The sequence below is a fragment of the Gopherus evgoodei genome, chromosome 1 (assembly GCF_007399415.2).
Source record: "Gopherus evgoodei ecotype Sinaloan lineage chromosome 1, rGopEvg1_v1.p, whole genome shotgun sequence".
NCBI classification, from domain to species: Eukaryota; Metazoa; Chordata; order Testudines; family Testudinidae; genus Gopherus; species Gopherus evgoodei.
The window spans coordinates 205,426,255-205,453,228 of record NC_044322.1 but is presented as its reverse complement, the minus strand read 5'-3'; the positions used below and the strand labels follow the sequence as shown (position 1 = coordinate 205,453,228).

The window sequence follows — 26,974 nt, the reverse complement described above, 5'->3', positions numbered from 1 at the left end:
GTTTGTACTGATATCACTAATGCTTTTTAGGTAGCCTGTTGTAAATCGAGGCAAATATCTAGATGAGCTGATGTACACCTGGAAGACCTCTGTGCACACCCAGGGGTACACATCCCTCTGGTTGAGAGCCACTGCTCTAGTCTCACCCTACCTTAATAGATACTGCAGGGTATTTAGCTGTGTAATGGTTATGCATATTTAAATCTCTGAGGACTCTTCTGTCTACCATTTTGTGTTCAATTCAGCAGACTGTCAGACTGCGCCTGCATGCGCGCACACACAGTGTGCTCTCTCGTGGTGACTTCACTTTTGTTCTGTCTCCTTTTGGTGTTTCACTTATGATAAAACAACCGTCATTCTGACTTAAAGTGTCTGGTTGCTCTGCATGTCTGGACAAACATAAGCAGTGCCATTTATATTTGCTGTGGGAAGGCTCCCACCGAAACACAAAGGGGTACAATTTCCAAAAGTGCCTAAGTGACTTAGGAGCCTAGGTCCCATTTACTTTCTGTGAGATTTAGGCTCATCTATTTCCCGCTGTGCAAGTTGCCTAGATTTTTTTTTTAGCTGATCAGCCCCTGCATGCTAGAGTGCACAGTTACCTGCTTGCAGGTCACAATCCATTCTGTTTAGTATCAACAAGCCATTACCCCCATGGCAATCAGGCTTCAGATACCAAATATCAGGGTGTAGCTCTTTACATCTGTTATTCAGTCATCAGGAAATTCAGGGGAAATCAAATACCATGCAATAATTTCCCCTTAGTGTGTGAAATGCTGAGCACCCCCTGCTGGCTCGGTACATAATGAGTAACAATTACAGTCCTTGGACCCTTAAAATCACTTGTCCTGCTAGTGCAAGAAGGGAGTGCCCATTAACAAGGACTCAGTGTTATTCAATGCAATACCCTCAGCAGGGGAAGGGGGATTTTAAACCCACCTCCCAATGCTGCATACACTCTAGCTGAGGGCCTCACTGATGCACAAACAAGGAAGAGAACATCAGAGAGCTGGGTCAGCTCCAGTGATACAAAACAAAACTGTCTGCACAAGGGGATTTTAAGACTGGGCTTTCTCAAATGAAATTCAATGGGAATTGGGTGCCTAACTCCCTTAGGCTTCTTGGAAAGATCCAGCCAATGGCTAAGGAGAGATGTTCTCATGCTGCCTAGAACGGGGCAAAGACAGTCAGTGCTATTTAAAGCTATATTACATAATATGAGTTTATGTGACCCTCCAGTTCAGGGGTAGGCAACCTATGGCACGTGTGCCAAAGGTGGCACACGAGCTGATTTTCAGTGGCACTCACACTGCCCAGATCCTGGCCACTGGTCCGAGGGGCTCTGCATTTTAATTTAATTTTAAATGAAGCTTCTTAAACATTTTAAAAACCTTATTTACTTTACATACAACAATAGGTTAGTTATATATTACAGACCTATAGAAAGACCCCTTCTAAAAACATTAACATGTATTACTGGCACGCAAAACCTTAAATTAGAGTGAATAAATGAAGACTCGGCATACGACTTCTGAAAGGCTGCCGACCCCTGATCTAGTTTAACACTGAACGGACACGTGTAGGAACAAGGGGGCGGAGTTAAGCTTGTGACCTGATGTCTGGTATTTCCTGACTTTTGAGAACTTTACCCTGCAACCTTAATGTTCGTTCAACATAGCTTTCTTCATGGAATATGCAGCATATGGCCATGGCCTCCAAAGAGTTTTTTAAACACAGCTTTATCTTTCAGTATAATTGAACAACCAGGTCAAGATGCCCCGTACCACAAAGTATAGGGCATTTCTCTTTTCCTTCCTCCCAACCAAATGAGGGGAACCTGCAACTGCAAGGATAATATTGTGCAGGCAAGCAGGCAGGACACCTCAATGACCCTGCATGGAAAGGAGCGGTGACAGTGCAGGCAATGTGATGAAACGGAAATGCCAAGCCTCTGCAATGTAATATATCTTCTCTGAGTGTTTGACACTGATGGATTAACGGATTTGACACTGACAGATTTTATTTTTATTACAGAGTCTGTGGGATTGCGAGGCCAGAGAGAGGTCCCTCAGGACTATTACATTCAAGAAAGCAGGAGCTGGGGTGTGTGTAAAGAAGAATATTAAAACCAGAGATAATGACTGGGTAGGAACTGACTTCCCTTAGACTGTAGAACAGTAGAGTAGTTGCTCCCATGTCTATAGAGTGGGTAAATGTGGGTGGATACAAATTTGTGAAAGTCTCTAAATCACGGAGAGCTGCTGAAGTTAGCACAACAGAAAGAATCTTCACAATTGTATTTGCTTTTCACTATTTGTGCTCTTTATTTACTTTTATGCACTTCCTTCCGCTGACTGGTCAGTTTCACTCTCATACCCTAAGGGGCCTGATTTCAAAGGCACTCAGCACACACAATTCCAGCTGAAGTCAATAGGAACCGCAGGTATTCAGCATGGCTGAGAATCAGATCCTAGGTTAGCACCGCTCTGACATATATGGATTTCCAACAGAGCAGATCTTGTGTGTGCTCTCTCTCTCTCTCTCTCTCTCACATACATTTTTAAAATTGAAATAACTCCTCTCTCCCCACCACATACACACAAATATTTCTATTCATATTAGTTTTCATTAAATCTGGATCTTTATAAAACCTAATTCTAAACATCCCTTGGGTTAGCAGTCACAGAAAGGACAGCAAATTAAGGGTTAATGGGGCTAAACTCCATATGTAGGGACCTAAGAGGCACAAGCAAGAGTCTCCAACTGAGAATTTGGACTACACTGAAAATGTGTTGGTGCAGACAGCAGTGACCCTTGGCAACCTTCTCTGCCCTAATGACCTTCCAGGTGAAGCACTGAAAAAACAAACAAAACAAAAACAAACTGCAGCCCATAAGCTAAGATCACCCGCAGAATTGGTTTCATTCCAGTGCTATTCGGGGGCTGCATCTTGTCCTTGCAGATGGAAAGACTCAATGAGCCAATGGTTTTATCCCTTTTCTCTGTTAGATCTTGTGCTGACATCTCACATCTTTATTGTAAATGGCTGTTTAAAGAGACATGGTTAGTTTATGCCCCAGATTTCAGTTTTATTTAGGGAGGAAAAAAAAACCAGGATGTTCTCAGGGGTTATAAAGCCTTAAACTAGAAATGGTTTCATGAACTTAACCATTTCTGGGAAAATCGGCACATTTTTCCTATGTATGTAATTGAAATTTAAAATCCTCCAAATACAACTAAATTGGAGTGCGTGAAAACAGGAAAATCTATATCGGTTTTCTGTCCATGATGAAGGAAATGCAACAAGTAAATGAACAGCAGCAGTAAATTACAAAAAAAAATACCCCCCAACATTCTAACTTATTAAAAGTAGGAAGGAATTTTTTAAATAATAAAAAAAAAAAGTAGAATTTTTATCTTGACAGCGTCCCAACATTTTCAAGTGGCAGTTGGATTTTGGGCTCTGTAGTTTTTGACATCTCCCCCCCAAAATGAAGCATCTTAGCCCAGTGGCCCCTATCGAAATTTATGGCCCAGAGTTGAACTTGCACAAACATAAGGAATGTGTATATTTGCATTTCGAACAGAAGTTGTGTTTCAGGATGAAAATTTGAAGTTCATCATTCTGAATGTTAATGAACAGTTATAACCTGATGTGTTAAAATAACATTCTAGGGTGCGAGTGATGGAAATTTTAATCTGGCCTATCAGTCTGAAAGTCCCAGCAATGATTCACACCAGGAGGAGCAGCATCATGAGTGATTAGGTTGGGCAAAGACATTTTGTGATGTTACAAGGGATTAATCCCTGAAACAAGGCAAGGATAGTTACCAGAGCAATAACAGTTCACTCCACACCACCAGGTAGGTTGTGTGCTCATCATCTTGTCATGTATTGGCTTCCAGGAGAAAGCCTAGAAAAACAGGTAGTTTGGGACATTCCCTGAAGATTTAGGATTATTAGGACAGCTACCGTACCTGTCAGCATAGCAATCCTGCACATCATGTCCCAGCCTTGCTATTTGTTGGACAGCACCATTTAGTTAGTGGGGGAGTGGGGTGGATGCATTTCACATTGTTGGGTTTTCCAAATGAAAAGGAACTGTAATTTTCTTGCCTGCATTCTGTACCTTTAAATTATTATTTAATGTTTATATTATGGTAGCACCAAGGAGCTGCAGAGGAGTGTTCTCTGGCTTTGGGTGTTGTCACTGGGTGATTTGGCTCAGACACAGGATGTTACAGAGCGAGTCAATGTGTGCTCTTCCCTAGAGACTTAGTTTCAGAAATTTAGGACATCCCAGCAACAAACGCAGGAGGAAACCAAATGTCACAGGTAAGGCAAGGGTGAGTGACTGCCCCTATGAGGTGAGTGGCTGCACTTGGATTGCACTGTTAGATAACTGCTCAGCCCAGTCACAAATTCACCTACAGAGCATCAGTGATGGAAACATGGAAGCAGCATGGTGGTACCTTGCGATGCTTCACAGTGTAGTAAAGGATGGGGGCCCTGCCATCGTGTCGCGGTCTCCACACCAGCTCGTAGCAGTCCGTCTTGGACGTCCTGGGAGAACTGAGGATGATGGGCGCCTCAGCCGGAGACACCTGCCCTCTGTTAGTCATGCACTGGAAAGATGCTTCCAGCGCAGTAGGCTTCGGCCTTTGCAACATGGCTTTTTCCTTCAGAGCCTTGTCGCTGAACAGTGGTGTGGGGGACTGAGCTGAGCCCGACCTGGAGTCTTGCCGTGGCTTCATAGTTGTTCCTGAAATACAAGTTGGGGTGGAGGGAGGGGGGGCAGACAGAACAAACGCCATTTTAAATCACTAGTAAACACAGAGATAGTAGGAAGCAACCTCAATTCTCCTGCTAGCCCTGGTGCCATGAACCTTAGAGGAACCATAGCCAAACTACTCAAGAGGTGTTAGGCTGCTGCATCCATTTCACTCTGTCTGAACGATGTTCTCCATCATGTATAACTATAACACACCCCTCCATCTCTCCCACAATAACAACGGGGCAAATGGACACTGGGGCTGATTGCAGAGAGGGCAGCTTCCTATCGCTCTGTAGCACCTCTTACCACAGACAGGCCCAGTGGGGTCCCACCCCTTCCTGTCATGATAAAACTCGAAAGAGACAAGTGGCACTTGTTGTAACATAGCCAGCTCCTACCAGGCGACATGGAGATCCTAGTGTGAGGAGCCAGCTGGGGGTGCCCTAGCAATTTGGAGGTAAGCTGCTAGAAGAGCAGGACAGCTGAAACACAAGCAGGACAGAAAGGAGTTATCAGCCCTTTCATACTCCAGTGACTTATTTGTACACTAGCCCCTTGAATTAAAGCACCGATGTCTGCAGGAAGGTAACTTGTGAACTCTACTGAAGACTCACCAGGCTGGGTGGTCCTAAGGTGCACCATGGCTTGTGCACTGCCAACTTCATTCTCTGCCACGCACTGATAGATCCCATCATCCTCAGGCCCCACACTCATCACCCGCAGAGCCTTACGGGACAGCCGAAACCGGGGGTTGGAGGAGAGAGGCACGGCATTGCGCAGCCACATGACCGAGGGCTGGGGGTTCCCTCGCACCTCGCAGGTGAACTTTGCACTCTGACCCCAGGGGATGATCTGCTGGGACAGCTCCATGGCGACCTCGGGAGGTTCTGTAGGGCAAAAGCCATGAAACAACAACTTTCTTTTAGCTCTGGCAAAGTGCACACCATGATTGGTCATTCGCTTCTAGCAGAGAGAGAGGTTGGAAAACTGAGCCTCAATCAAGAAAAGTCCTCCTCCTTGATGGGGTCACCCAAGGATCCACCCTGTCACCTCTTCTGTCTCCACAGGAGACCACTCAACAAGGTGGTGGGATGCCACACGTCCAGTGTCCACAGTATGTCAATGACACACAGCTGTGTATCCCATTTTTCCCCAGTGCCACTACAAGGGTGTCCCGATGCCTACAGGAGACCAGCACCTGGATGAAATACAGCTGGCTCAAACCAAATCCGTTCAAGTCCCAGCTAATTCCTGTCGGAAGGGGGAAATGCTCTACAGAATTATCTGGGACTTATCTTCCTAAACATTCTTGCCTCAAATTCTGGAAAAAGGAGGCTCAGATTCTGAAGTCCGCTAGGGTCCCTTCCCATGCAGATTTCAATGTACCTGGAAAGCGCTAGATACTACGCTAATGGGTGCTATAGAGTACCCAAAGCAGAAATATAAATAATGGGAGATGGGATTCCCATCTTAGACTCAGAGTGGAACCTGTGGGAGAAAGGTGCAGGCGATGGGGTCCTCAGGGGCAAATCCATCACCTTATACTAAAATTGGCACTAAAGATGCCAGCAAGGAGGGTAGGTTCACTTCACATTATAATGGAGGTGGGGTGGATATTTCTCCCTGAAACAGGTGCTAGGAGAAAGCCCGGGCTCTGTCTGGGGAGACGGTAGGAAAGCTGCAGTACTACTCACCAAACACCTGAACGTTATAGAATATGAACACAGCTCCAGCCTCGCCCACCCCATTGTCAGCCATGCAGCTGTAGGTGCCGGAGTCTTCCTCGCTGGTGGCGTCGATCAGCAGGTTGCTGAGCAGGAAGCGAGTCTTGTTGTAGCCAGAAATACTGGAGCCGTTCTTGGCCCAAGTGACCCGGGGAGGCGGGATCCCGCTAGCCACACATTCCAGGATGAGGCTTTGACCTTTGATGACGATGATGGTCTGAGCCTCCGGAGGATAGATTATCCGCGCTGCCTCTGCTGTGGAGCCTGGTGAGGTGGGAGAAGAAAAAGAATAAGACACTGCAGCTCCTACAAATAGGCTGGGGCAGTGGCACCCCAAGAATGCTTGCTTCCTCTGGACAATAGGACAGACGGATGCACCATGCAGGCTGAGAAACTTGGTAGTTCTTATGCGACCAATGTGCAGGGGACCCAGTCAAGCAGTGGAGTTCAGACCCTTGCTCCCAGGTCTAAATGCTCCTCAGAGGGTATAACAATTCCGCAGGGTGGCTGCATGTGCATGCAGCACAGAGAACAGACCTCTCGAGCTTCTATTGTGAAAACTACAGCTCTCCACATCTGCTGCAAAGGAAGTTTTCCAGGAGCAAATACATAAAGTCCATACATAAAGCTACAATAATAGAACATGGAGGCTGCACAAGTAAACACTCAACAGTCAAGAGATGCCAAAGATAATGTTGCACATGCAAAGAGGGATGAGTTGGAGGCCAGGAACCCAAAATGTTTAAAGGGATGCATCTTACGCCGCACGCGGAGTCTGTCACTGGAGACGGAGGTTTTCACTTCCTGGGTCACGGGGTTGTAGGCAGCACATTTGTACGTTCCTTCATCCTCCTGGCTGGCATTGACTATCTGAAGGTTCCCAGACGGCATGATCAGGTAGTTGTCTATAAGGGAAAAGAAGAGAGGACCTTTCTCTGTGAGGAGCTATTCTACCAGCCAGATAACATCTCAGCAGTGTGTTTCAAACATGCCTGGGCAAAGGGAAGGGAGAAGGTGGGAAAAGAGGAGGGAAAGATAACTGGATAAATCAACATCACAAGAACGGTTCTCCTGGAAATAAGCTGATTCAGTCTCAGAATTGGGACAAGGAGAGAACTGATTTGGGAAGGAGGGAGATGAACAGACCTTCTGGTGAAGTTGAAGTGTCACAAGTACAGATGGGCTCAAGTGGCAACATTCAGACTGGATTTTAAAACTTCCCAAGGGTTCATAGGGGTTCAGAGCTGGGGCTTTGGTTCTGACCCATCTCTAGTCACGTGGGTGAATAATTCATTTTAACAAAATTAAACTTAGGATTTATTCAACTCAGGCCCCCTCCTTTTTCTGTTTGCAAATTGTTGTTGAGCATGGCCCCCTCAGGCATGGCTGCCTGGGGACAACACAGAGGCCAGGCAGCGGCTCAGAAAGGAGCAGCTGTGGGGGAGACATACATCAGGCAGTGGGCAGAGAGGGGCTTATTCTCTGCAAGACTGGAGAGCTAGAGGGAAAGGTAAAGGCAGAGCCAGCGGATATGGAGACGTGACAGAGCTCGCTGGGACAGAAGCACGGGGTAGCAAAGAGAGTAGAGGGACCCTCCCCTCCCTGAACGCAGCTCACCTCTGGAGGCCTCCAGCCACTCCTGTTTCACACTGTAGCGCACCTGGGCTTTGGGGTGGCTTTCGGGCAGGTCACATGCAATCACAGCTGTGTTCCCTTCATCCACTTCAATCACATGCTGGCCATCAAATTTGAAGTCTTTGATCTCTGTTAAGAGGACAGGAACAGTAAGTCTTAGCACTGGGGTGGGAAATTCAGGAGTTAATGGAAAGGAGTAAAAAAACCAAACAAACAAAAGAACCCGCCCCAATAACCTGAGGTATATTCAGTACGTAAACTTGTAATTCAGCTAGATTCCAAAGCTGGGCTAAAGCACACAATGGGGAACAAGACAATGCATATAGTTAACACTGGGCCCTTCTATCCTAGGACTTCAAAGAGCTTTACAAATATTGATTTGGCTTCCTGACACCCCCATGGAGCAGGTCTTCCATGTCCATACAAAACAGGCTGGCTCAGTGCACAAAGCTAGTCACACTCTGGATCTTGGTTTTGGTGCAAAGAGTATCCTCTTCCTGTTGTCTGACCTTTACCACCTCAGGTTTGGAGTCAGGACCCAGTTTAGCGCATCTTGGCAATGGATGGTACTGAAGGGGTGCCCTCAGCGATGAGTGGGACTGGGCTGGTGTCAGAACACTACTCCTTTCTATCATCTAATAGCTCCAAAAAGGGCTCATCAAGAAACTTTGTGAATAAACTGCTCCTGGGATGTGTATGAACATGTGAAATCCCAGCCCTAAAAGGTAATTTACTGAGCAGCTGAAAATTGAGATTCGAAAGGTAAGTGCCATTTCAAACATAACTGTAGTTGGGCTGCCCAGAAGCTACCACAAACATTGTGAACTGAGCCTGTGTGGAGAGGGTTCAAAGGCTGGGTAATACAGAAGAGAGGATTACATCATGATCCTTTGACTTCGCCTGAACACCTGAAATATGGTTAGAAAATGACATCCCCTTCTGATAAGTGAGGAGGATGGTCTTGAACTAGAAAATGTGGGGGCAGTGAGGATTAATTCATAGAATCATAGAATATTAGGGTTGGAAGGGACCTCAGGAGATTATCTAGTCCAACCCCTGCTCGAAGCAGGACCAGTCCCCATTCATTAGTGTCTGTGAGGTGTTTTGAGATCCTTGGAGGGAAGGTGCTGGAAATGGATAAAAATATTTGCTGCCCAGATCTTCCTCCTGTGGATTCAGTTCTACCCCTAATTATGCATTCACTGCTCCTATTGACTTCACTAGGAACTTGCTGGAGTGCATCTGAGGGAAGAATTGTACAATTGTGAAAGACTCAAACTGGTTCTGGGGTTTTCTCTCACTTCACATGTCCTCAGTGACATTGCCATCTCTGGACAGCAGGTGTACACTAAATCACGAGTGGGAGTGGAGCAGAGCTTGCTTAGCTGATACCAGGGAAAGACAAAGAGCAGGATCAATGCTTTCTGGATCTAAACTAACTGTTCAGCCCCTGGATAATATGGTGATGAATGCTGTGCATCTTCACATGCTATACATCCTAAACAGATGGATTAGACCAGTGGCTCTCAACTTTTCCAGACTACTTTCAGGAGTCTGATTTGGCTTGCATATCCCCAAGTTTCACCTCACTTAATAACTACTTGCTTACAAAATCAGACATAAAAATACAAAAGTATCACAGCGCACTGTTATTGAGAAATTGCTTATGTTCTCACTTTTACCATATAGTTATAAATCAATTGGAATATAAATACTGTACTCACATTTCAGTGTCTAGTATATAGAACAGTATAAACAAGTCATTGTCTGTATGAAATTTTAGTGTATACTGACTTTTGCTAGAGCTTTTAATGTAGCTTATCATAAAACTAGGCAAATATCTGGATGAGCTGATGTACCCCCTGGAAGACCTGATTGAGAACCACTGGTTTAGACAGATGAGAGCATAGGAGTAGATAGATCCAAGAGATTTAGAAGGCAAACTTTGGGCATAAAGGGAAAAAAAAAAAAAAGATCACACTTCAACTCGCAGACTTGAAAGATTTGATCTGGAAGCAAATGGAGAAGACTTAATATGGAACAAGAAGTAAAAAAGTCATTTTCAGAATCCACTTTTGTGACCACAACCACCACTTCAAACTCTTCCATTGCCTGAATTCTAAGCATCTCCGTACAGGGAATTCTTGCTCGAGTCAAACACTCGACAGCCACAGGCTGGTTTACCACTAGATTGTTATTGTGTCCTAAGGTTCCCCCACCCCCAGTTTGTTTGGGGAGATATTGGAGGGAATGGGGGGGTCACAGAAAAAACAGAAGGGAATTATTGGTCTCTAAATGCAACTGTGCACATAAAAATTAAAATGATTTTGAAAGATACCAGAGAGGGAGAAAGGCTCTAATGACTGGCTACGAACCAAACTTTGGCCAAGTTCCTTTGTCCACTGACCTAGTTACCCACACCATGCCCTGAACACACACCACGTTCCTGGGGGCTTAAAAAACCCAACAGAGGGTGCCTTTGAGAGAGAATGAGAGTACCAGACAGAGGAACAGATCAGGTTTCATAAGGGAAGGCATTTGACGAGACACCTGCCTGCTGGTACATTTGAGAAATCCATTAGGAGAGAATGTTTTGACAGAGCTGTTCACCGCCCCCACCCGCCAGCCCAGTCCTCCACCTTCCTTCTCCCCTGCTGTCCATATTCTTCCAGCTGCACTTCTCAACCAACTCCACATGAGGCAAAGAGTTAGAGGCCATAATGGAAACATTGCAAGGACTCTCTGCTAGACTTTATGAGCTGACTGACCCCTTCTCATCAGAACCTGCTCCTCCACCACCCTGCACAGCTGACTCTTCCTGCAAAAGTTCAGTGACCTCAGAGACACACTAGCTGGGCCATTGCCTCACCATGGAAATGTCTCTGTAACGAGACCTTAGGACTCAGATGAACTCAGTATGAACCCCCTACAATTTCCTGCTCTCCATCCCCACCCCTAATGGAAGCAAAGTATCTCTCTCTATTTTTTAATACTACTCAGAAGACTTGGAGCAAATACCAAGGTGAAATGGCCTGTGTCAGGTAGCACTTCAGGTCTACACCAGACACTCAGAAGCTGAGAGCAGAAATGCTGCTGAGTTTAAGACCATTCCAGTCCCAGACTGGTAGTGGCAGGATTGCCAAACCCCAACATCAAAGACAAGAAGATAAACCAAAATAAACCCAGGAGACCTATTTCCAAACCCATTCCTGGTGAAGATGCTCCTGTAACCTATATGTGCACTATAACATAGTAGCACTGGGAGCTGGTTCATCTCAACTCACTTATAGGACAGGGAGATGCAGCTACTACAGACCTGGAACCAACCCATTTGAAAGTGCTTTAAACAAAGTTCTAGCTAGCCTGGTTCCTGGTAACAGTTTGACCAGCCAGTGTGGATGAAGTCAACCCATGTTTAGAAAGCATGCTCCGACCAACTGCAAGTAAACTAGAACGTGGCTCTTCTAGCAAATGTTTGCAAGTGTTTCCTGAGTCCTGCAAGCCCAGCTCACAGGAATGTTAAAGAGATGAACATTTATTTCAGGAATTTGGTTGCAGCACCTGCTATGGGATGATGCTATGTCTTTGCATTGGCACACTAGGTCAAGCAGGCAGGGCCAGCGCTTCCATTTAGGCGACCTAGGCAGTCGCCTAGGGTGCCAGGATTTGGGATGGCGGCAGACTGCTCCAGTGGACCTCCCGCAGGTGTGCCTGCGGACGGTCTGCTGATCCCGCAGCTCCAGTGGACCCGCAGGCACGCCTGCAGCAGGTCCACCGGAGCTGCGGGACTAGCGGGCTGTCCGCAGGAATGCCTGCGAGAGGTCCACTGGAGCTGCGGGACCGGCGAGCCGACCCTGCGCCTAGGGCACCAAAAACCTTGGCGCCACTCCTGCAAGCAGGTAATGACACTGTGTTTTGAGGACCCATCTTCAGCACCTTGCAGCAATATGCTATGACGTTGCAACAATACTTAAAGTTGCATCTTTCATAGCATGACCTAGCATTGACACACTTCTTCAGGGTGGCATGACCCTGCATTGAAACGAGACCACATTGCCTTTTCAAAGCATAATGTAACAGCAACACAGTATGACCTACACCACCACGACTTTGTGCAGGAGTGTGCCATTATCACAAACACAACTATTTTGTTCCTTGGAACCAATACAAATCCAAGGCCCGCACAGCCTCAGGCAGCTCAGAGAGCAGGGATCAGAAGCGCTCGTGGATCGCAGACTACACATGACCTTCCCTTGGCAGACCGGGAGAGTGGAAAAATGTGTTTTCATTCTCTGGGATTTATACCAGCTCTCCAACAGCAAAGACAACTCTGGCTCCAAGGTTCTCCCACCCACAGTCCTGGAAAAGTGACATGAAATGTCTCAAAACAGACTTTCTGATTAAAGCAAGATTCTTTTTATTTTTAAATAAAAACCAGCTCCCTTGGCAATGTGCTGAAAAACCTTCCCAAATGTAAAACGTATTAGTTGTCAGGCACATTGTTTGGAGATGGTTCTAGTGCCCAGATTCGAGAAGCAGGGGGTGGGGAGGGAGAAAGGAGGGAGAAGGTTGAAAAGAGAAGGAGAGGTTTAGCAATGTCATAAAAATGATTTGCAGTGAACGTGCTCAAGACTTCAAGAATTTCCTGGCTTCATTCAATTAAAAATAATAATAATAAAAAGCAGGAATAAGAGTGAACTTCAGAAATGTGATTAATCCTTTAAGACAAGCAGAGAAGGGGAGCCATGTTTCCACTGAGTATTAAAGCCAGATGAAGGTTAACTCTTAACATGCAACACATTCTGTTCCTCTGATAATAAATGTTACCCTTGGGGAGGGGAAGGGTGCTGGGTGTTTTCTCCTCTGACATTTGATCAAGGGATTAAACAGGAAGAGACACAAACAGAAGGGGGCGGAGAAAAGGAGAGAAGCAGAAGTCTGCTTGCCCATATCACACATACTTCCCTGATCATCAAAATATAAACGAGCATCAGGAAAATTAATGTGCACCCTGGTGGTCTGAATTAATCACGGCCAAATTATGATCTCAGAGCCAAGGCCCAGGCTCCAGCAGTGCTGGCAGGGATTTATATGAACACACAGGGACCCAGAAAAGGAGAGAGGCCTAGGAGCCAATGAGCTTGGAGAAAGAACAGACCAACACCTCAAATGCAGAGCAGCTCACCAGTGAACGTAGTTCTTTAGGACACGGAAAATAACTACAAGATTTCTGCAATTAGAGACAGTGTTTCAGACACTGAGCTGGGTGTATAGAGAGGAAGGATCGTTCTTAGGTTAACACAGATCTCAGAGTCAGGGCTCCTGGGGATTATGGTTGCTTGTGCCACCCACTCGGTGTGCGGCCTTCAATGAGTCACTTTGCTTTTCTGTGCTTCATTTGCCCTCATCTTTAAAGCAGGGATAATATCTCATGTGAGGTACCATTGGAAAAGTTATGAGTTGCTGAATATGATTATCCAATCTGTATGCGTGTATCATTCTTGTATCTAAAGTTAGGAATATTTACTATGTATCTGTATTTCAATTGTGCTTACTCTGGGTGACACCCACAACTAGCCTTTCTAGTACAACAATGAAGAAGCCAGACAGTGCTGATGGCCCATTAGCAAAGACAATGGACCCTGGAAGAACTTAACCTTCCTGAGAACACTCCACACAGCCTGTAAGTAATGGCTGCTATGACTCAGCAAGGTATGCAAGGGCATGTGATCAGGCCACATGTCTCTGGACTCCATCTTAGGATGTCAGTGTTTCTCCACAAACCGATTTTGGGACAAAAAGGTTCCCGCCCTATGCTAAAGCTATATAAGGCAGGGAGTGACATCATCTGTGGTTCTGCACTCCCCACATAAGAGGACTCCTGAAAACACCTGAGAAACAAAGACTGGACTGGTGGAAGTGCTGGATCCAGGCTAAAGAGATTTTCTAGCTTGTGTATGAAAGACCTTGTAACAGCTCTTATAGTGAGTAACTGCTAATTCATATGTAGTCTGTCTAGTATGTTAAGCTTAGTTTGCATTTCTGTTTATTTGCTTTGATCTGTTTGCTATCACTTAAAAATCTATCTTTTGTAGTTAATAAACTTGCTTTTGCTTTATCTAACCCAGTGAGTTTGAGTGAAATGCATGGGAAATCGTAGCTCAAGGGGCAAAGGCTGTTGCATTTTCCTGTCCACACGGGGTGGGGGAGGGAACAAACTCTATGAGCTTACACTGTACAAATCCCTGTGCAGTGCCAGACAGTATAATTCTGGGTTTATACTCCAGGGGAGGTGCATGCCTGGGGAGCTGAGAGTTACCTTGGCTGTAGCCCTTCTATTATTGATTCATGCAATGGCTGCTTAGAGAACCTGCATGTAACTGCAGCTGGGTGTGTCCCTACCTGGTGAATGCTGTTGAAGTGTAGGACCGGGAGTGGTCTGCAGTTTGTTACAGCAGCACAGTGAGAGAGGGAGCCCAGGCTGGTGGGTCAGAGGGCTCAGTGGTACCCCAGTTCCAGGGGGCACTCCAGGGGGAACCCATCACAGGATGGTCTTGAGATTAACACACAAATCTCAGGGGGCTCCTGGGGTTTATGGTTGCTTATGTTACTCACTCAGCATGTGGCCTTCAATGAGTCGCTTTGCTTTTCTGTGCTTCATTTGCCCTCATTTGTAAAGCGGGGAGAATATCTTCCTGCCGCACGGGAGGGTGCAAAGCCAAAGGCTGGTGAGACGGGCAAGTGTCAGTGGGGCCTTCCACCTCCAGACCTCCAGGAGTATCACCCTTTGATATCACAGCAGCTAGTCTGCCAGTTCAGGGAAGAGGAGGACCACCACCCCTTCCTCCCGGCATCTCTCAGCCCACCAGCCTGGTCTCCGGGGAAACTGAGGGGAAGGAAGTGGGTGGGAGTGGAGAGAGCCAAGAGCTGTGATAGGAGAGGCTGTGGGGAGCCATGGCAAGCAGAGAAAGGAGAGAGGCACCAAGAGAGGAAGAGAAGGGAAAGATAAGGAACTTAAAGCACAGAACACAGAATAGATTATTTTGACCATCAGTTATTCAAAAGTTTAATGCCAGATTGTTCCAGTAAATGTCCATCTCCCACAAATAATGTTTAGTTGTATTTGTAAATGGCTTCTACCCAGGCCTCTGCCTCCCCTGGGGCGTGTGTTTGCCTGTGCGCACTCACAACCTACATACAAACAGGTCTGGCAAACAGAGGGGCAGTGTGGTCATATCTGGCCTGAGGTGCTGCTGCAAAGATAGTGCCAGTACTACTGCACGTACCCGGCCTGGCCCAGTGGGGGTGTCACGTGAGCCAGAGAGACCACACCGACTCCTTTCTGCAGGCAGGTGAGATGGGGAATTTTGAGACCAGCAGAACCTGCGGGTGACAGCTTCTCCTCAACACTCACTGACTGACTGTATTTGGCTCTGGTCCCCACATCCGGCCAGCTTCTCTATCCCCAAATCCCATGCTACACCCTACCACTGCTCTATTCCCCTACTCACTGTCGTTGTCCATTAAAACTCACTGGGGAGCTGCGATAGCCCAATTCATCACTGTCCATAAAGTGCTTTGAGACCATCGGATGGAGGGCACTGGGGATAGCTGAGCTCCAACTGTGCTGAAGCCACCGTTTTAAGAAAAATGGGGGCAGCTCTTGTTCTCTTTAGGATGAGCTGTGTACAGAGAGAGAAAGCCAGCCTCTGCCTGTGCATGTGTGCTCATGCCCCTGCCGGCATGGCGATGGGCAGGGTTGAGGAATCATCGTAGGACTAGTAGGAAAGCCCTTGTTTGGAGGAACTAAGGCCCTCGGGTACTACAGCTAGGGGGCCAGGTAAGTACATGGACTAGACAGATAAGATCAGATCAGACACAAGTGAGAGACCATGTGGAACTAAAAAGTACAGGCTCCAGGGGCTTGAGCCTTCCGTATAGGGGTGGAGAAGGGCCTCTGAGAACATGAAATGGTAAGGACTGAGGTTCCTCCAGCACAAAGTGGGGCGGGGGGGGGGAAGAGTTATTCCTCACTAATCCCCATTTTGGCTGCCAGAGCCCCATGGGGTTAGAGTTCTCCTCTTGTACTAAGCAACGTCTCAGTTGTCGGCCTCCTCCTCATGAGGAGTAACGGACGTAGCCCTGAGTGCCACGGCAAGACGCGCACAATCCCATTCTCCCACCTCCTTCATGCATTTCTGTCCTCTCAGAGTCACTCCCTGTCCCCCAGCAGCAGTGGTCAGATCCCCTTCAAACAGCTCCTCATGCACGCACCCCTCATATGCTAGCATCCGATCACATACCAACATCCTCCCCCAACCCCCACACCACATCCCAAGCTTGGTTCTGTGCCACATCACGACCAATGTGCCATGTCTCCGCAGCAGACATCCCTCCCCTCTGATAACTGACTCAGGAAGCGCCACCTGTGTTTTCATTTCCTCCCCACCCCTCACGCCACCCCAGTCCTTGTAGCCGGAGGCCTTTGGTGGAGGCGAATCAAGTAAGCAAATGCTTTTTCAAGATGGAGGTGAACCTCCCCCTCCACTGTGTCAGGGGAGTCATCAGCTGAGAGGCCCAGGCAGAAGGAAAATGAATGGGTTTTTCTTTAGAAGACAGCTGCAAATTCCTAAGGGACCCTAAACATGCCCCAGAGCAGGGGTCACTGCCCACTGGCACTTCGTAACAACACCAGGCTTGCTCCCATGTGCTTAGCCAATGCTGAGGGCTGCTCTGCTACTTTCGTTTCTAGAAGCTGAAAGGGCATGAAGGAATGACCCTCTCTGGCCCTAGAGTGTTTCCAATATGAATGTCCGTCCCCCAATTCTCTCCCTCCTATCCCACCCCCCAAAAAAGCATTCCTCTGTCTCCTCTTCCATTGCAACCAAGAATTTGACAAGGAGAAAACCCAGTTTAGTATATTCCTCACCTCTCACAAGTGCTTGTCTGGGAGGTGGGGGAGATCCTAAGATGTAAGAAAAGGGATGTAAGAAGCAAAGTAGCTCAGCATGCACTGAGTGGGCATTCAACAGGCATGTAATTGCCATTTGCCTCCATTTGCTATTCAGTGGGATCAAATTCAGCCCTGGCATGAATAGGTGCAACTCCAGTTGAAGTCCCCACGAGCTGCTCCAGCTTACACCAGTACTATCTTTGACCTTCGTGTTAGTGACTTTTCCTGCTACATCCCTCTCATCAGTCTTTTTGTGTAAGCTGCGCTCATTTTGTGTGACTAGTGCACGGTCCATTGCTTTGCCACTTCCATCCACTCATTCTCATCCGGCAAAGCACGATTCAGTTAAAGTGTGCAAGCAATCCCACTGGCTTCCACAGGGCTACTTGCATGCTTAAAGTTCAACCTGTGCTTATAGTCTTTTGCTGGATAGGGGCCCTGATGACTAATCTTCAGCAACATGTGACTTTTACCACTGTTGTCGTCCCTCCCAAAGCGTTCCAGGGGAGTCACACCCACTTAGTGCAGAGCGCACTTCACTCTTGGGAGACAACAAGAAAAAGGGGCTTGGAAGGGGAGCTGGGTGTGATGGCAAAGGGAAGCAACAGACTATATTCCTATGCCCAGCGCTGGGCTATATATTTTAAAGTCAGGCAGCCTTACAGAGTCTCATTCCATCCTTCAGCTCCTGTGACCATGCACCCCTCCGTTTAGGCTGCCCTGGATTCCAATCACTCTCAACATAAGGGCTAGGACCTGGAACATCCCAAGGGACTGGGAATCAGATATGGAGCCTTTCTAGATATCCTGTTCCAGTGCAGCTTAGGCTGGTAGTGATCAATGTCATTACCATCTGTTCTGTGCACTGGGTTGGTGTTTGCAGGGGGGGAGGGGAAGAAGATGGGGGGTCACTCCAGTTCCAATAAGTTACCTTCTAGTACCCCAGCCACATACACCCAGAAAGCATCTGTACCATATCTGAAGACTTGAACTGAACACCGGCAAAGTGATCCTTGTTCTGTTGCTTTAAGAACTCCACCTCCATCCCCTTCACAAATCTCTCCCTTCCCGGGGGCTATAAAACTATAGCCAGATTTACCTCTACTGCCGGAATTAACTGCTAGTCTCAATCAGTCTTCTGAGTTAGCCTGATCAGAGATTGGCTCAGGCATGCCAATCAGCCACATACCTCAAAAAGTGCTGCTCCTTGCTTGTCTTGCTCATGTCCCACCCTCAGTTCCATCTTCTCCCCCTTCCATCCAGGCTCTTCCCAAGGTAGGATCTGTTTCAGGGCTCCCCACTTCTCTCTACTCCCCAGTGGGATTCACTCTGTCCACTCTCATGGCTCCCTCTGCCCAAAGACAGCAGGGATCATGGTGGGAGCGGCCCACTTAGCCATCTGCCAAGATGACAGGAACATAAGAACGGCCATACTGGGCCAGACCAAAGGTCCATGTAGCCCAGTATCCTGCCTTCCGACAGTGGCCAATGCCAGGTGTCCCAGAGAATGATCCAGTGAGACCCAGCACCTTCCCTGCATGGCGCTGAAACTCGATGGTGTAGGAAGAAGACACAAGTTCTCAGGGGACAAGCCATGTAGCATAGATGGCTCCACAATGGGTTACTGTCTCTCACTTATTTAACCTACCTTCTCCATCAGTTCACAAGACCCATTCAATGGCGTTAATAACCATCCCCCTATTGGTGGGAACAAAGCCCATAAAGCCCTCACCCTCCTTCTGCAACCCATCTGATCCTCCTCGCTCCTCTCAGTGGCAATACACTTGTGGCAATGGGGAGGTCTCACTCATCTTCCGCCTTCCATGATTACAGCTCAATGGCTCAGGCCACGGACCACTTATCTACCTGATCTCTACACCTCATGTCAGGCCTTGTAAATGCTGTTGTTAAAATTCAGTTCTCTCTGGCTTGGTGGGGGTGAGGGCAGGGATGGAGTATACATGGGCCTGAATCAACACTAGACCAACTTCTGGGGCCCCACTACAGCACTGGACGTGGTTATAGCTGGAGTCTGTCTCAGGGAGGATGGTGGGGACTTCCTGCACACTAGCAGCTTGATCACAGCCTCTGCAAAGGATGCCTGTCTCCCCTCAGTCACCAGAGTCAGCGGGGGAACGCAGCACCCAGGTAAACGGAACAACCATGGCCTCGTCCAAACGATGACATTTAAGAGAGGCCTAAAAGCAAACAACCGTACTAAGGAGCGTGCGTGCACTGGCCTCCTTATCCTTCCTAAATGCAAACCATGCCCTTGGTAATCCCATCCACTTCTCTGCTCCCCTCCTGGGCCAGCCCACTGGCAAAACACAGCCCCCATTATGCTCTGGAATGCGCTCTCCGAAACTTAATCTAAGTGCAAAGCCCAGACCAAATCCCCCGATGGCTTCAACCCAATGACAGCCCCCTCCCACCCAGCCTCCAAGAGCAAGAGCTGCTGTTCCACTCCACTCTCCCGCTCCTTCTCCTCCTACCCAGCCCGGCCTAAACATTTCACTTCTGATTAATGTCTTGATGACAAGCCAATAGTTCTTGGCTTTAACACAAAGCCGGCCCCCGTTTTGCACAAACATCTTCTCTCCTTCAATTTCTTAGACATACCCCCTTCCCCAGCAATCTCCCTGCCTCCTCCCAGGACCAACTGAGGGAGTTTACAGAGGAGCTCTGTCCATTGGGTATTACGGATAGACATGCCCTGTCACAAGTGTTAATTCTGAACGCCCCTCCCTCCAGCATCAGCATCTCAAGAAGACCATGACCCTACCTCAGTTAGGGTTGCCAACTTTCTAATTGCACAAAACCAAACACCCTAGCCCCACGCCTCACTCACTACATTACCCCTTCCTCAGTGGCTTGTTCTCCCTTTCCCTCACTCACTTTCACAGGGCTGGGGCAGGGAACTGGGGTGTGGTAGGGGGCTCCAGGGTAGGGGGTGGGGTTAAGGGATTTGGAGAGCAAGAGGGGGCTGCAGGTTGAGGCAGGGGGTTGAGGTGTGGGAGTGGGTGAGGGCTCTGAAGTGGGGCCAGAGATGAGGGGATTGGGGTGCAGGAATGGGCTCCAGGCTAGGGGGTGGGGCCGAGGGATTTGGTATGTGGGAGGGGGCTGCGGGTTGAGGCACAGGGTTGGGGTTCAGGAGGGGGTACGGGCTCTGGGTTGGGGGTTCAGGCGTTTGGGATGCAGTAGGGAGCTCAAGGCTGGGGACGAGGGATTCTGTGTGCAGGAGGGGGCTGCAGGTTGAGGCAGGTGGTTGGGGTTCAGGAGGGGATACGGGCTCTAGGCTGGGGCCAGGGATGAGGGGTTTAAGATGCAGGAAGGGGCTCCGGGTTTGGGGGCTGGGGTGCAGGCTTACCTTGGGTACCTGCCAGTCAGTGACACGAGGGGGCTAAGACAAGCTCGCTACCTGTCCTGGCACCACACTGTGCCCCGGAAACGGCCAGCAGGTCCGGCTCCTAGGCTGGGGGTGGGGAGGAAAGAGGCTCTGTGAGCCTCTCTTGCCTGCAGCCATCCCCACCCGCTCCCACTCCCATTGGCCGTGGTTCCCAGCCAATGGGACTGCAGAACCGGTACTCAGGGCAGGGGCAGCATGCTGAGCCACATGGCTCCCCTGCCTAGGAGCCGGATCTGCTGGCTGCTTCCAGGGCACATTGCAGTGCCAAAACAGGTAGGAACTAGCCTGCTTTAGCCCTGCAGCACCACCAACTGGACTTTTAACGGCCCAGTCGGCGGTGCTGAGCAGAAGAGCCAGGGTCCCTTTTCAACTGGGCGTTCCGGTCAAAAACCGGACACCTGGCAACGCTAACCTCAATACAAGGTGCACTCGGGCGTAGGGGTGGCTTCAAGGGGTGGCTTCAACATGAGTGCCTCCCCTGCCAAGGATGTACCCCAGACTGAGTTTGCTGCCCCAGTTGAGATGCATCCTTAACTCAACACACTCTCTGACCTGAGCGTAGATCCCAGCCTGAAACAAGAACGCCCGTCGGAGATGTGTCCGCCATCACCTTTACCAAGGTTCGTTTTGGAGAATTTCCATCACTGACCAATGTTTAAATCAAGCTTCAAAGATCTGCTGTGGGAATTATGTAGGGGAAGTTCGCTAACCTGTGTTATGCAGGAGGTTGAGCTAAATGATCACAATGCTCCTTTCTGGCCTTGGAGTCTATGAATCTTTTTCCTACAAGACACACTCAAATAAGAGGGTAGCCCCCGGAAAGGAGACATACCCTGAGGTACTAGCGCAGCCCCACAGCATGACACATGGACCAAAATTAACGTGGCTCCTTCATCTGAGGTCTCCCCAACCCAAGCATCCCTGATACAAGACCCCACCCTCCATACAAATAACGCAGCAATGTGAGTCAGAAATGCCCCCTGGAAAGGAAAGCACACCCCAACAACATAATATTAGACACTTTGGTGTGAACAAGCGCACCTCGAAGCCTCCCCTAGAGAGGCAAGCCTTGATACAAAATGCATCCGAGTATGATCATGTCCCCCCTGCACCACACACCCAATAAATGAATCTACTTCCCTCACAACATGAGTGGAGCTCAAAGAAGAGCCCAGACCCCACCCCTGCTGGCTGTACGCAAGCATCACCTCTCTTACACAATACAATAGCAACCCTCTGAGACCTTCCTCTCCCCGGCCTGGAATAGCAGAGCTTCCTTTTAATCTGAAGGAGGCAATCCCAAGGCCTCTCTTCAGTTCTCCTGAACATTTGTTGGGGTTGTATTGGTTATTTACCTCACGCCTTCCTTGCTCTCCTCCTTTACCCTTCCTTCTGTGGGTGATCTTAACTCTTCCATAGGACACCAGAAGAGACAACTTTTCAGAGCTTCATAATAGGGGGGCTTAAGATAAACCTTCCATGTGACCAGCCAAAGCACTGATCTGTGGTGCAGCTGGGAACACGCTAGGAATTGAACCGGGAACCTCCTGTTGGAAAAGCAGGGCTACCGCAGCTTGAGCAAAAGAGGTGAGAAGTTTAACAGACTCCTCCTCCATGGATCAGGTACAGATGGAGACAGGTAACACGTACTGACCAGTAAGTTACAGAGTCCAGGAGGTGATGTGGCTTGCAGTGTCCTATAACACATCCCACAGCTAAACTCACCCTGCGACTGCAGGGTGGAGAGAGAGATTCCAGGAGACTCCATGAGCTTTTTTGTTGAAGTCAGATGTCAGGATGATACCTAGGTGCCTCAGAAAAGCCTAAGAGTGATACCGTGAGACACAGGAAGAGAACCAGGCAGATGGAGAAATATAAATCACTTGATCTATCTCAAATGCAGACATAGGTACAGGTGAATATTACGTTATTCATTGGTTTATGTAGTTACCCTTAGAAGGTGGTATGATACGAGCTTGCAGTCTATCACATACAGGGATTGCTTTGCCTATTCTAAGGTAGAACCCGGCAGGCCTGTGTGTCAAAGATACTACAAAACAGCCCAGGTTCAGGGACTACTCCAGAAGCTTGGGATCAGACTGGGGATTCCAGCAGGAGCAGGGGTGCCTGGTGGCATCATGGGATCAGCCTGCCCCACTGTGTCTCAGAGGCTGCAAGTCCCCCAAATGGAGGCCCAACCAACGAGAGGGATCAAATGCAGAGTAAGGGACGGGAGAAGACAAAAGCTACTCACTGGCTAAAGTCACTGTGGCTGGGACGCTGGCAACAACTCCCTCTGGAATGCGGGCGATGCACTGGTACCGGCCCACGGTGTGGTTGTTGAGAGCCATGATGATGAGCTTCCCCAGCTCAATGTGAATCCCCAGCACCTCATCCGACCCTACCAGCTCCTTCCCATTCAGCCTCCAGGTAACGTTGACTTTCGGGGGCTCCACCACACACCCCAGGCTCACCAAGCCACCATACTTTTGGACGGTAGAAGCAGGTTGGACGGTGACCTGAAGAGATTCACCTGCATAGTGGGGGGCAAGGACAAGATATCCACATGAGCATCAGCACAGAGAAGAGCAGAGGGAGATCTCCTCCACTGTCACACTACACACCCTGGGCCACTCTCCTCACACAGAGCAAGTCCTGGAACTCTACAATGACTAGGTCTCAAGTAGAGAGAGGTCCAAGCTGGAAAGTCCAGCTCTATATTTTGAACACCTCAAAGCTTAAGTGTGTGTTTGGATCCAGGGGTGTGGTTTGGTCCATCATAAAGCTGGGGCCATAATTCTGCTCTCAAAGCCTCTGGGTTATTCAGAGTTCTGGTTCAGGCCCCCATCTCTAGTCACTACTGAGGCTGCTCCAGTGGCTAAGAATGAGATGGAGAAGTTCTTCTCCTTAGGGATAACAGATCACTTGAAAAACCTGAGCTCCTAGAGAGCTGCTTAGCTTCCAGGAGAAGGACACAGAGGAACTGAGTGTTCAAAGCATGCAGGAGGCAGGCTAGGCTTGTCCAGGCATTGGAGCAAAGGTAGATTAAAGACTACACTGGGGCCAGAGCCACCAAAATTTTGCCTGCTCACGAAACATGCTGTCCCCTGTGGACAGCCACTCACCCTGGCTCAGCTACAGACATGCACCTCCTGATCTCTCTCCTGGGCTTATTTTGATGTGACTTGAGCTGTAGGCAGTACACTGAACAGCATGGTTTAATCTCCTTTTTGCTGGATCCTATGCTGGCAGTAAGTTGTCAGGCAGCAGGAATCTGCTGTGCACTGCGCATTCGGCAAGTGTGGAACTGGAGCCCGTTGATCTCAAGGGTCCTTTCTGAACCCTCCCCTGCACTGGGGCAGGTTTCCAGAAGGAAAGGCAGCCTGGAGCTCTCACTTGTCACACAATCTTCTCTAGTGCTGGAGACCCTCCCCAGCCCCTGTGACACGCTTCTCCATTGTCACTGACCATCAAGAAACGGCAAGAAGGAGCAAGTTGTGTGGGAGTGGCTATCTAGATTGAGGATACTATAATCACCCCAAAAGGGGGATGGATTGTTGGACCAGGTGAGCAGAAGGGGGATCCCCTTCAAGGGTGCGCGTTATCCTTCAGGTTAACGAAGCAGTGGGATCAATAACACCTCCTGCAGCCTATGTGTGGGGTGGGGTGGGGGGAGAATGTCCCATTAGGACAGGGTGGGGCTGATCCTTTTGAGATGGAAGCAGGGTCCATTTCTTGGAGACTTTAAGGGCCTGCGGTTATTTCAAGGCAGAGTATAAAAATGGGTAAGGAGTAAAACTCACCAAAATTAGCAAAGCAGCCAGCAGCTGCTAGGGTCAGGCAGGCGACGGCAGACATTGGTCTCTTCCTTCCCGGGGTCATTGTCATCCCATGCAGCGTAGCCTGGGGCAGAAGGACGTAGGCGGGGCTCCCATAAGCCACCTTAGGGCCTGTGGCTTCCTGTGGATGACAGGAGGGAGATGATCAAACACGATTCTCAGATGCTTTTTTCTCAACCAGCCCTCCCCAGTGAGAGGAGCCCACAAGCCCCAATGATGGCTGAGACTCAAGACCTGAGAGGGTGGACAGAGGTAGGTATATGTGTGGTGCCTCCTTCTCCAACTCCCCACCCTGGAAAGTGGAGGATACTGTAGGCATCTCTGGTTTCACTGCCTCCCTACAGGAACTCTTTACAGGATGAAGGGTACTAGCCAATGCCCTGCGCTGCTCCAGTACCACCTAACCTCCTTATGGGATCAATAGTGGCATAAGGGGCATATGAACCACCATACTTCTCCAGCACTTTCCACCAGAGGAGTCACTCAGAGAACTATACAAACATTAATGAAGCTTCACAAAAGCCCTGGGTATTATCACCCTTGTTTCTGAGAGAGAGAGAGAGAGAGAGAAACTCCAGCACAGGGAGGTTAAGGGTATAATTTTCAGGGGTATACTAATCAGCAGCTCCCATTGACTTCAACTGCAATCGTGCATGTTCAGCACTTCTGTAAGCCTGGCCCTAAGTGACTGGTCCAATGTCACACAGCTGGTCAGCCATTGCATCAAGTTTCAGGTATATACAAAATCTCCCCAGGGAGGACACATCCTCAGCTCCCTGTATAAATTTACACACTACACACACCCCAGGTCAAATTACACCCACTGAATACTGCGCTAGGCTATCAGCGTACAAGCTACCTCTTTCAGGAGCAAAGCAAACATTGCCAGCTAAGTGCCACTTAAGAAGTTTGTTTGCCAAATGCTGTTGCCTCCCTCCATGGCTGTGGTAATAAGACAGCATTTTGGTTTAAATGCTGGGAAAATCAGCGAAGAGGCCCACACATGCTCCTTGGAAAAGGCATTTATCACACACTACATGGAGAAATGGTTATGTCATCCCTGGATCTATGTCTCCAGCTCCAGTTCATAGAGATTTCCCCACTTGATGCACATTTCAGGTCTGAAGGAATCCAACGCTGAAAGGAGAAAAGTTGGGCCAAACAGCTCGAAGTGCCGGCTAGGTTTGCATCCCAGCAAACTTCACGCGATTTGGGTTCAGAACATCACAGCACTGCTTGCAAGAGTCACAGATTTCAGACACCCTTGTGATGAACCTAATCTGAATTTGGAATGAGCCCCCAATAAACAAGCAGTGTAGGGTGTCTCCAGGGTTTTGTTGCCAACAGCATTCCACCCAGCTCTGCTCAGGGAAACCTTGCATGTCAAATCAGGATCACCTGCAACCAAAGGCAAAGGATTTAAGGAAAGGAGACATTCTTCCTTTATTAGATGGGGATATGTGCAAGGGGGTTGAGTACTAATTGTAGCACTTCTTAGCGCAGGAAATTGCCAGCTGGACTGTGCTGCTTAGAAGTGTTAATTACTGGCACTAGCAGGCTGGTTGGTCCCCTTGTTTGTAGTGTCAGAGGAGAAGCCAAAGACAGACTAGAACATGGAGACCAACAAGGGAGACAATCAGTACCAAAGAAATCCACACTTTTTTGCCATCAGACGAGCCGCATTATCAGCTGGCGAATTGCTACTGGCATCCTCCTGGGGCCTGGATTCTGCAAAGCTGTGCTACCTCCCTAGGCTTTTACATCACAGTCATCATTCCTGCAGCCTATGCTGAGCTTAGCACACACATGTGGCATAGTCCCTATCCATGTCCATTCAGTTAAAGGGAAAAGAAAAGAAAATTATATCACAAATGCTTCAGGCATAAGGCCTGGCCACATCAGATCTCTAACTGAGGGGGTTCCTGAGCTAGGACTGGGGATTTCACACTCCAGGGTGCTTACAGGCCAAGAAATGCTGGTTATGTATTTGTGTATGCCATGCTTGGTGGGAGGGGGTTGGGAAGTGGGTAAGGGCTGAGGTAGAAGGTATCCTTCAGGCAGTTCAACAGAAAGAGGTTTTCTGCAGATCTTGCCATTGATGAATTCAACCTCTACAAGCCAATCCAGGCTTCCTCCCTCCAGTTCACACATCGTAAATAAATACATAGCAAATGGAATATATGGATGCCTTCCAACTGGATGAGTTCCATGGGTAGATGACATTCTTTTTCAATTCCTATCTTAAACTACTGTGCAGCATTGAGGTATGTTGTTCAACAACTGCCACAATCCACCTCAGAGTTGCCGCTTTTCCAAAGTGGGTGTAGTGATAGTGTTATGGGATCACTCTGAGTTAATTTGGTGTATAAATATACCAGGCCAGATTCTCATTTTGGCTACAGTTCCTTTTTGTCACTCCCGCAATATAAAGAGTCCTCAAAGTAGATGTAAATATAATACATTTCTATTGAAAATAATTTATACCCACTTTCAGGCTTGTTTACACTACCAGATTTGCATGAAGAAGGCGTAGCATAAATTAGAATCGGCCTCCTTACTTATCAGTATCTATATAATAACATGCTCACTTTGTCTTTCCCACAATGTCCTCTACAGCAGTGTTTCTCAATGACCTGTCTGTGG

The 26,974-nt window shown here is 48.3% G+C and overlaps 1 protein-coding gene across 4 annotated transcripts in view; it reads right to left on the bottom strand.

Moving 5' to 3' along the window:
* BOC (BOC cell adhesion associated, oncogene regulated) overlaps positions 1-26,974 on the bottom strand; it is a 112,246-nt gene that overhangs the window by 25,204 nt on the left and 60,068 nt on the right. For all 4 annotated transcript variants that reach the window (XR_003996476.1, XM_030532973.1, XM_030532996.1 and 1 more), the window contains exons 2-8: positions 24,296-24,452; positions 22,747-23,025; positions 8,116-8,262; positions 7,260-7,403; positions 6,469-6,762; positions 5,389-5,661; positions 4,473-4,762 (exon numbers count right to left, since the gene is read on the bottom strand). Coding sequence is in view for 3 of the 4 variants with exons in the window: in XM_030532973.1 (XP_030388833.1) it covers positions 4,473-4,762; positions 5,389-5,661; positions 6,469-6,762; positions 7,260-7,403; positions 8,116-8,262; positions 22,747-23,025; positions 24,296-24,380 (1,512 nt within the window). In the remaining variant the exon portion in view is untranslated. The remainder of the gene's footprint in view (positions 1-4,472; positions 4,763-5,388; positions 5,662-6,468; positions 6,763-7,259; positions 7,404-8,115; positions 8,263-22,746; positions 23,026-24,295; positions 24,453-26,974) is intronic.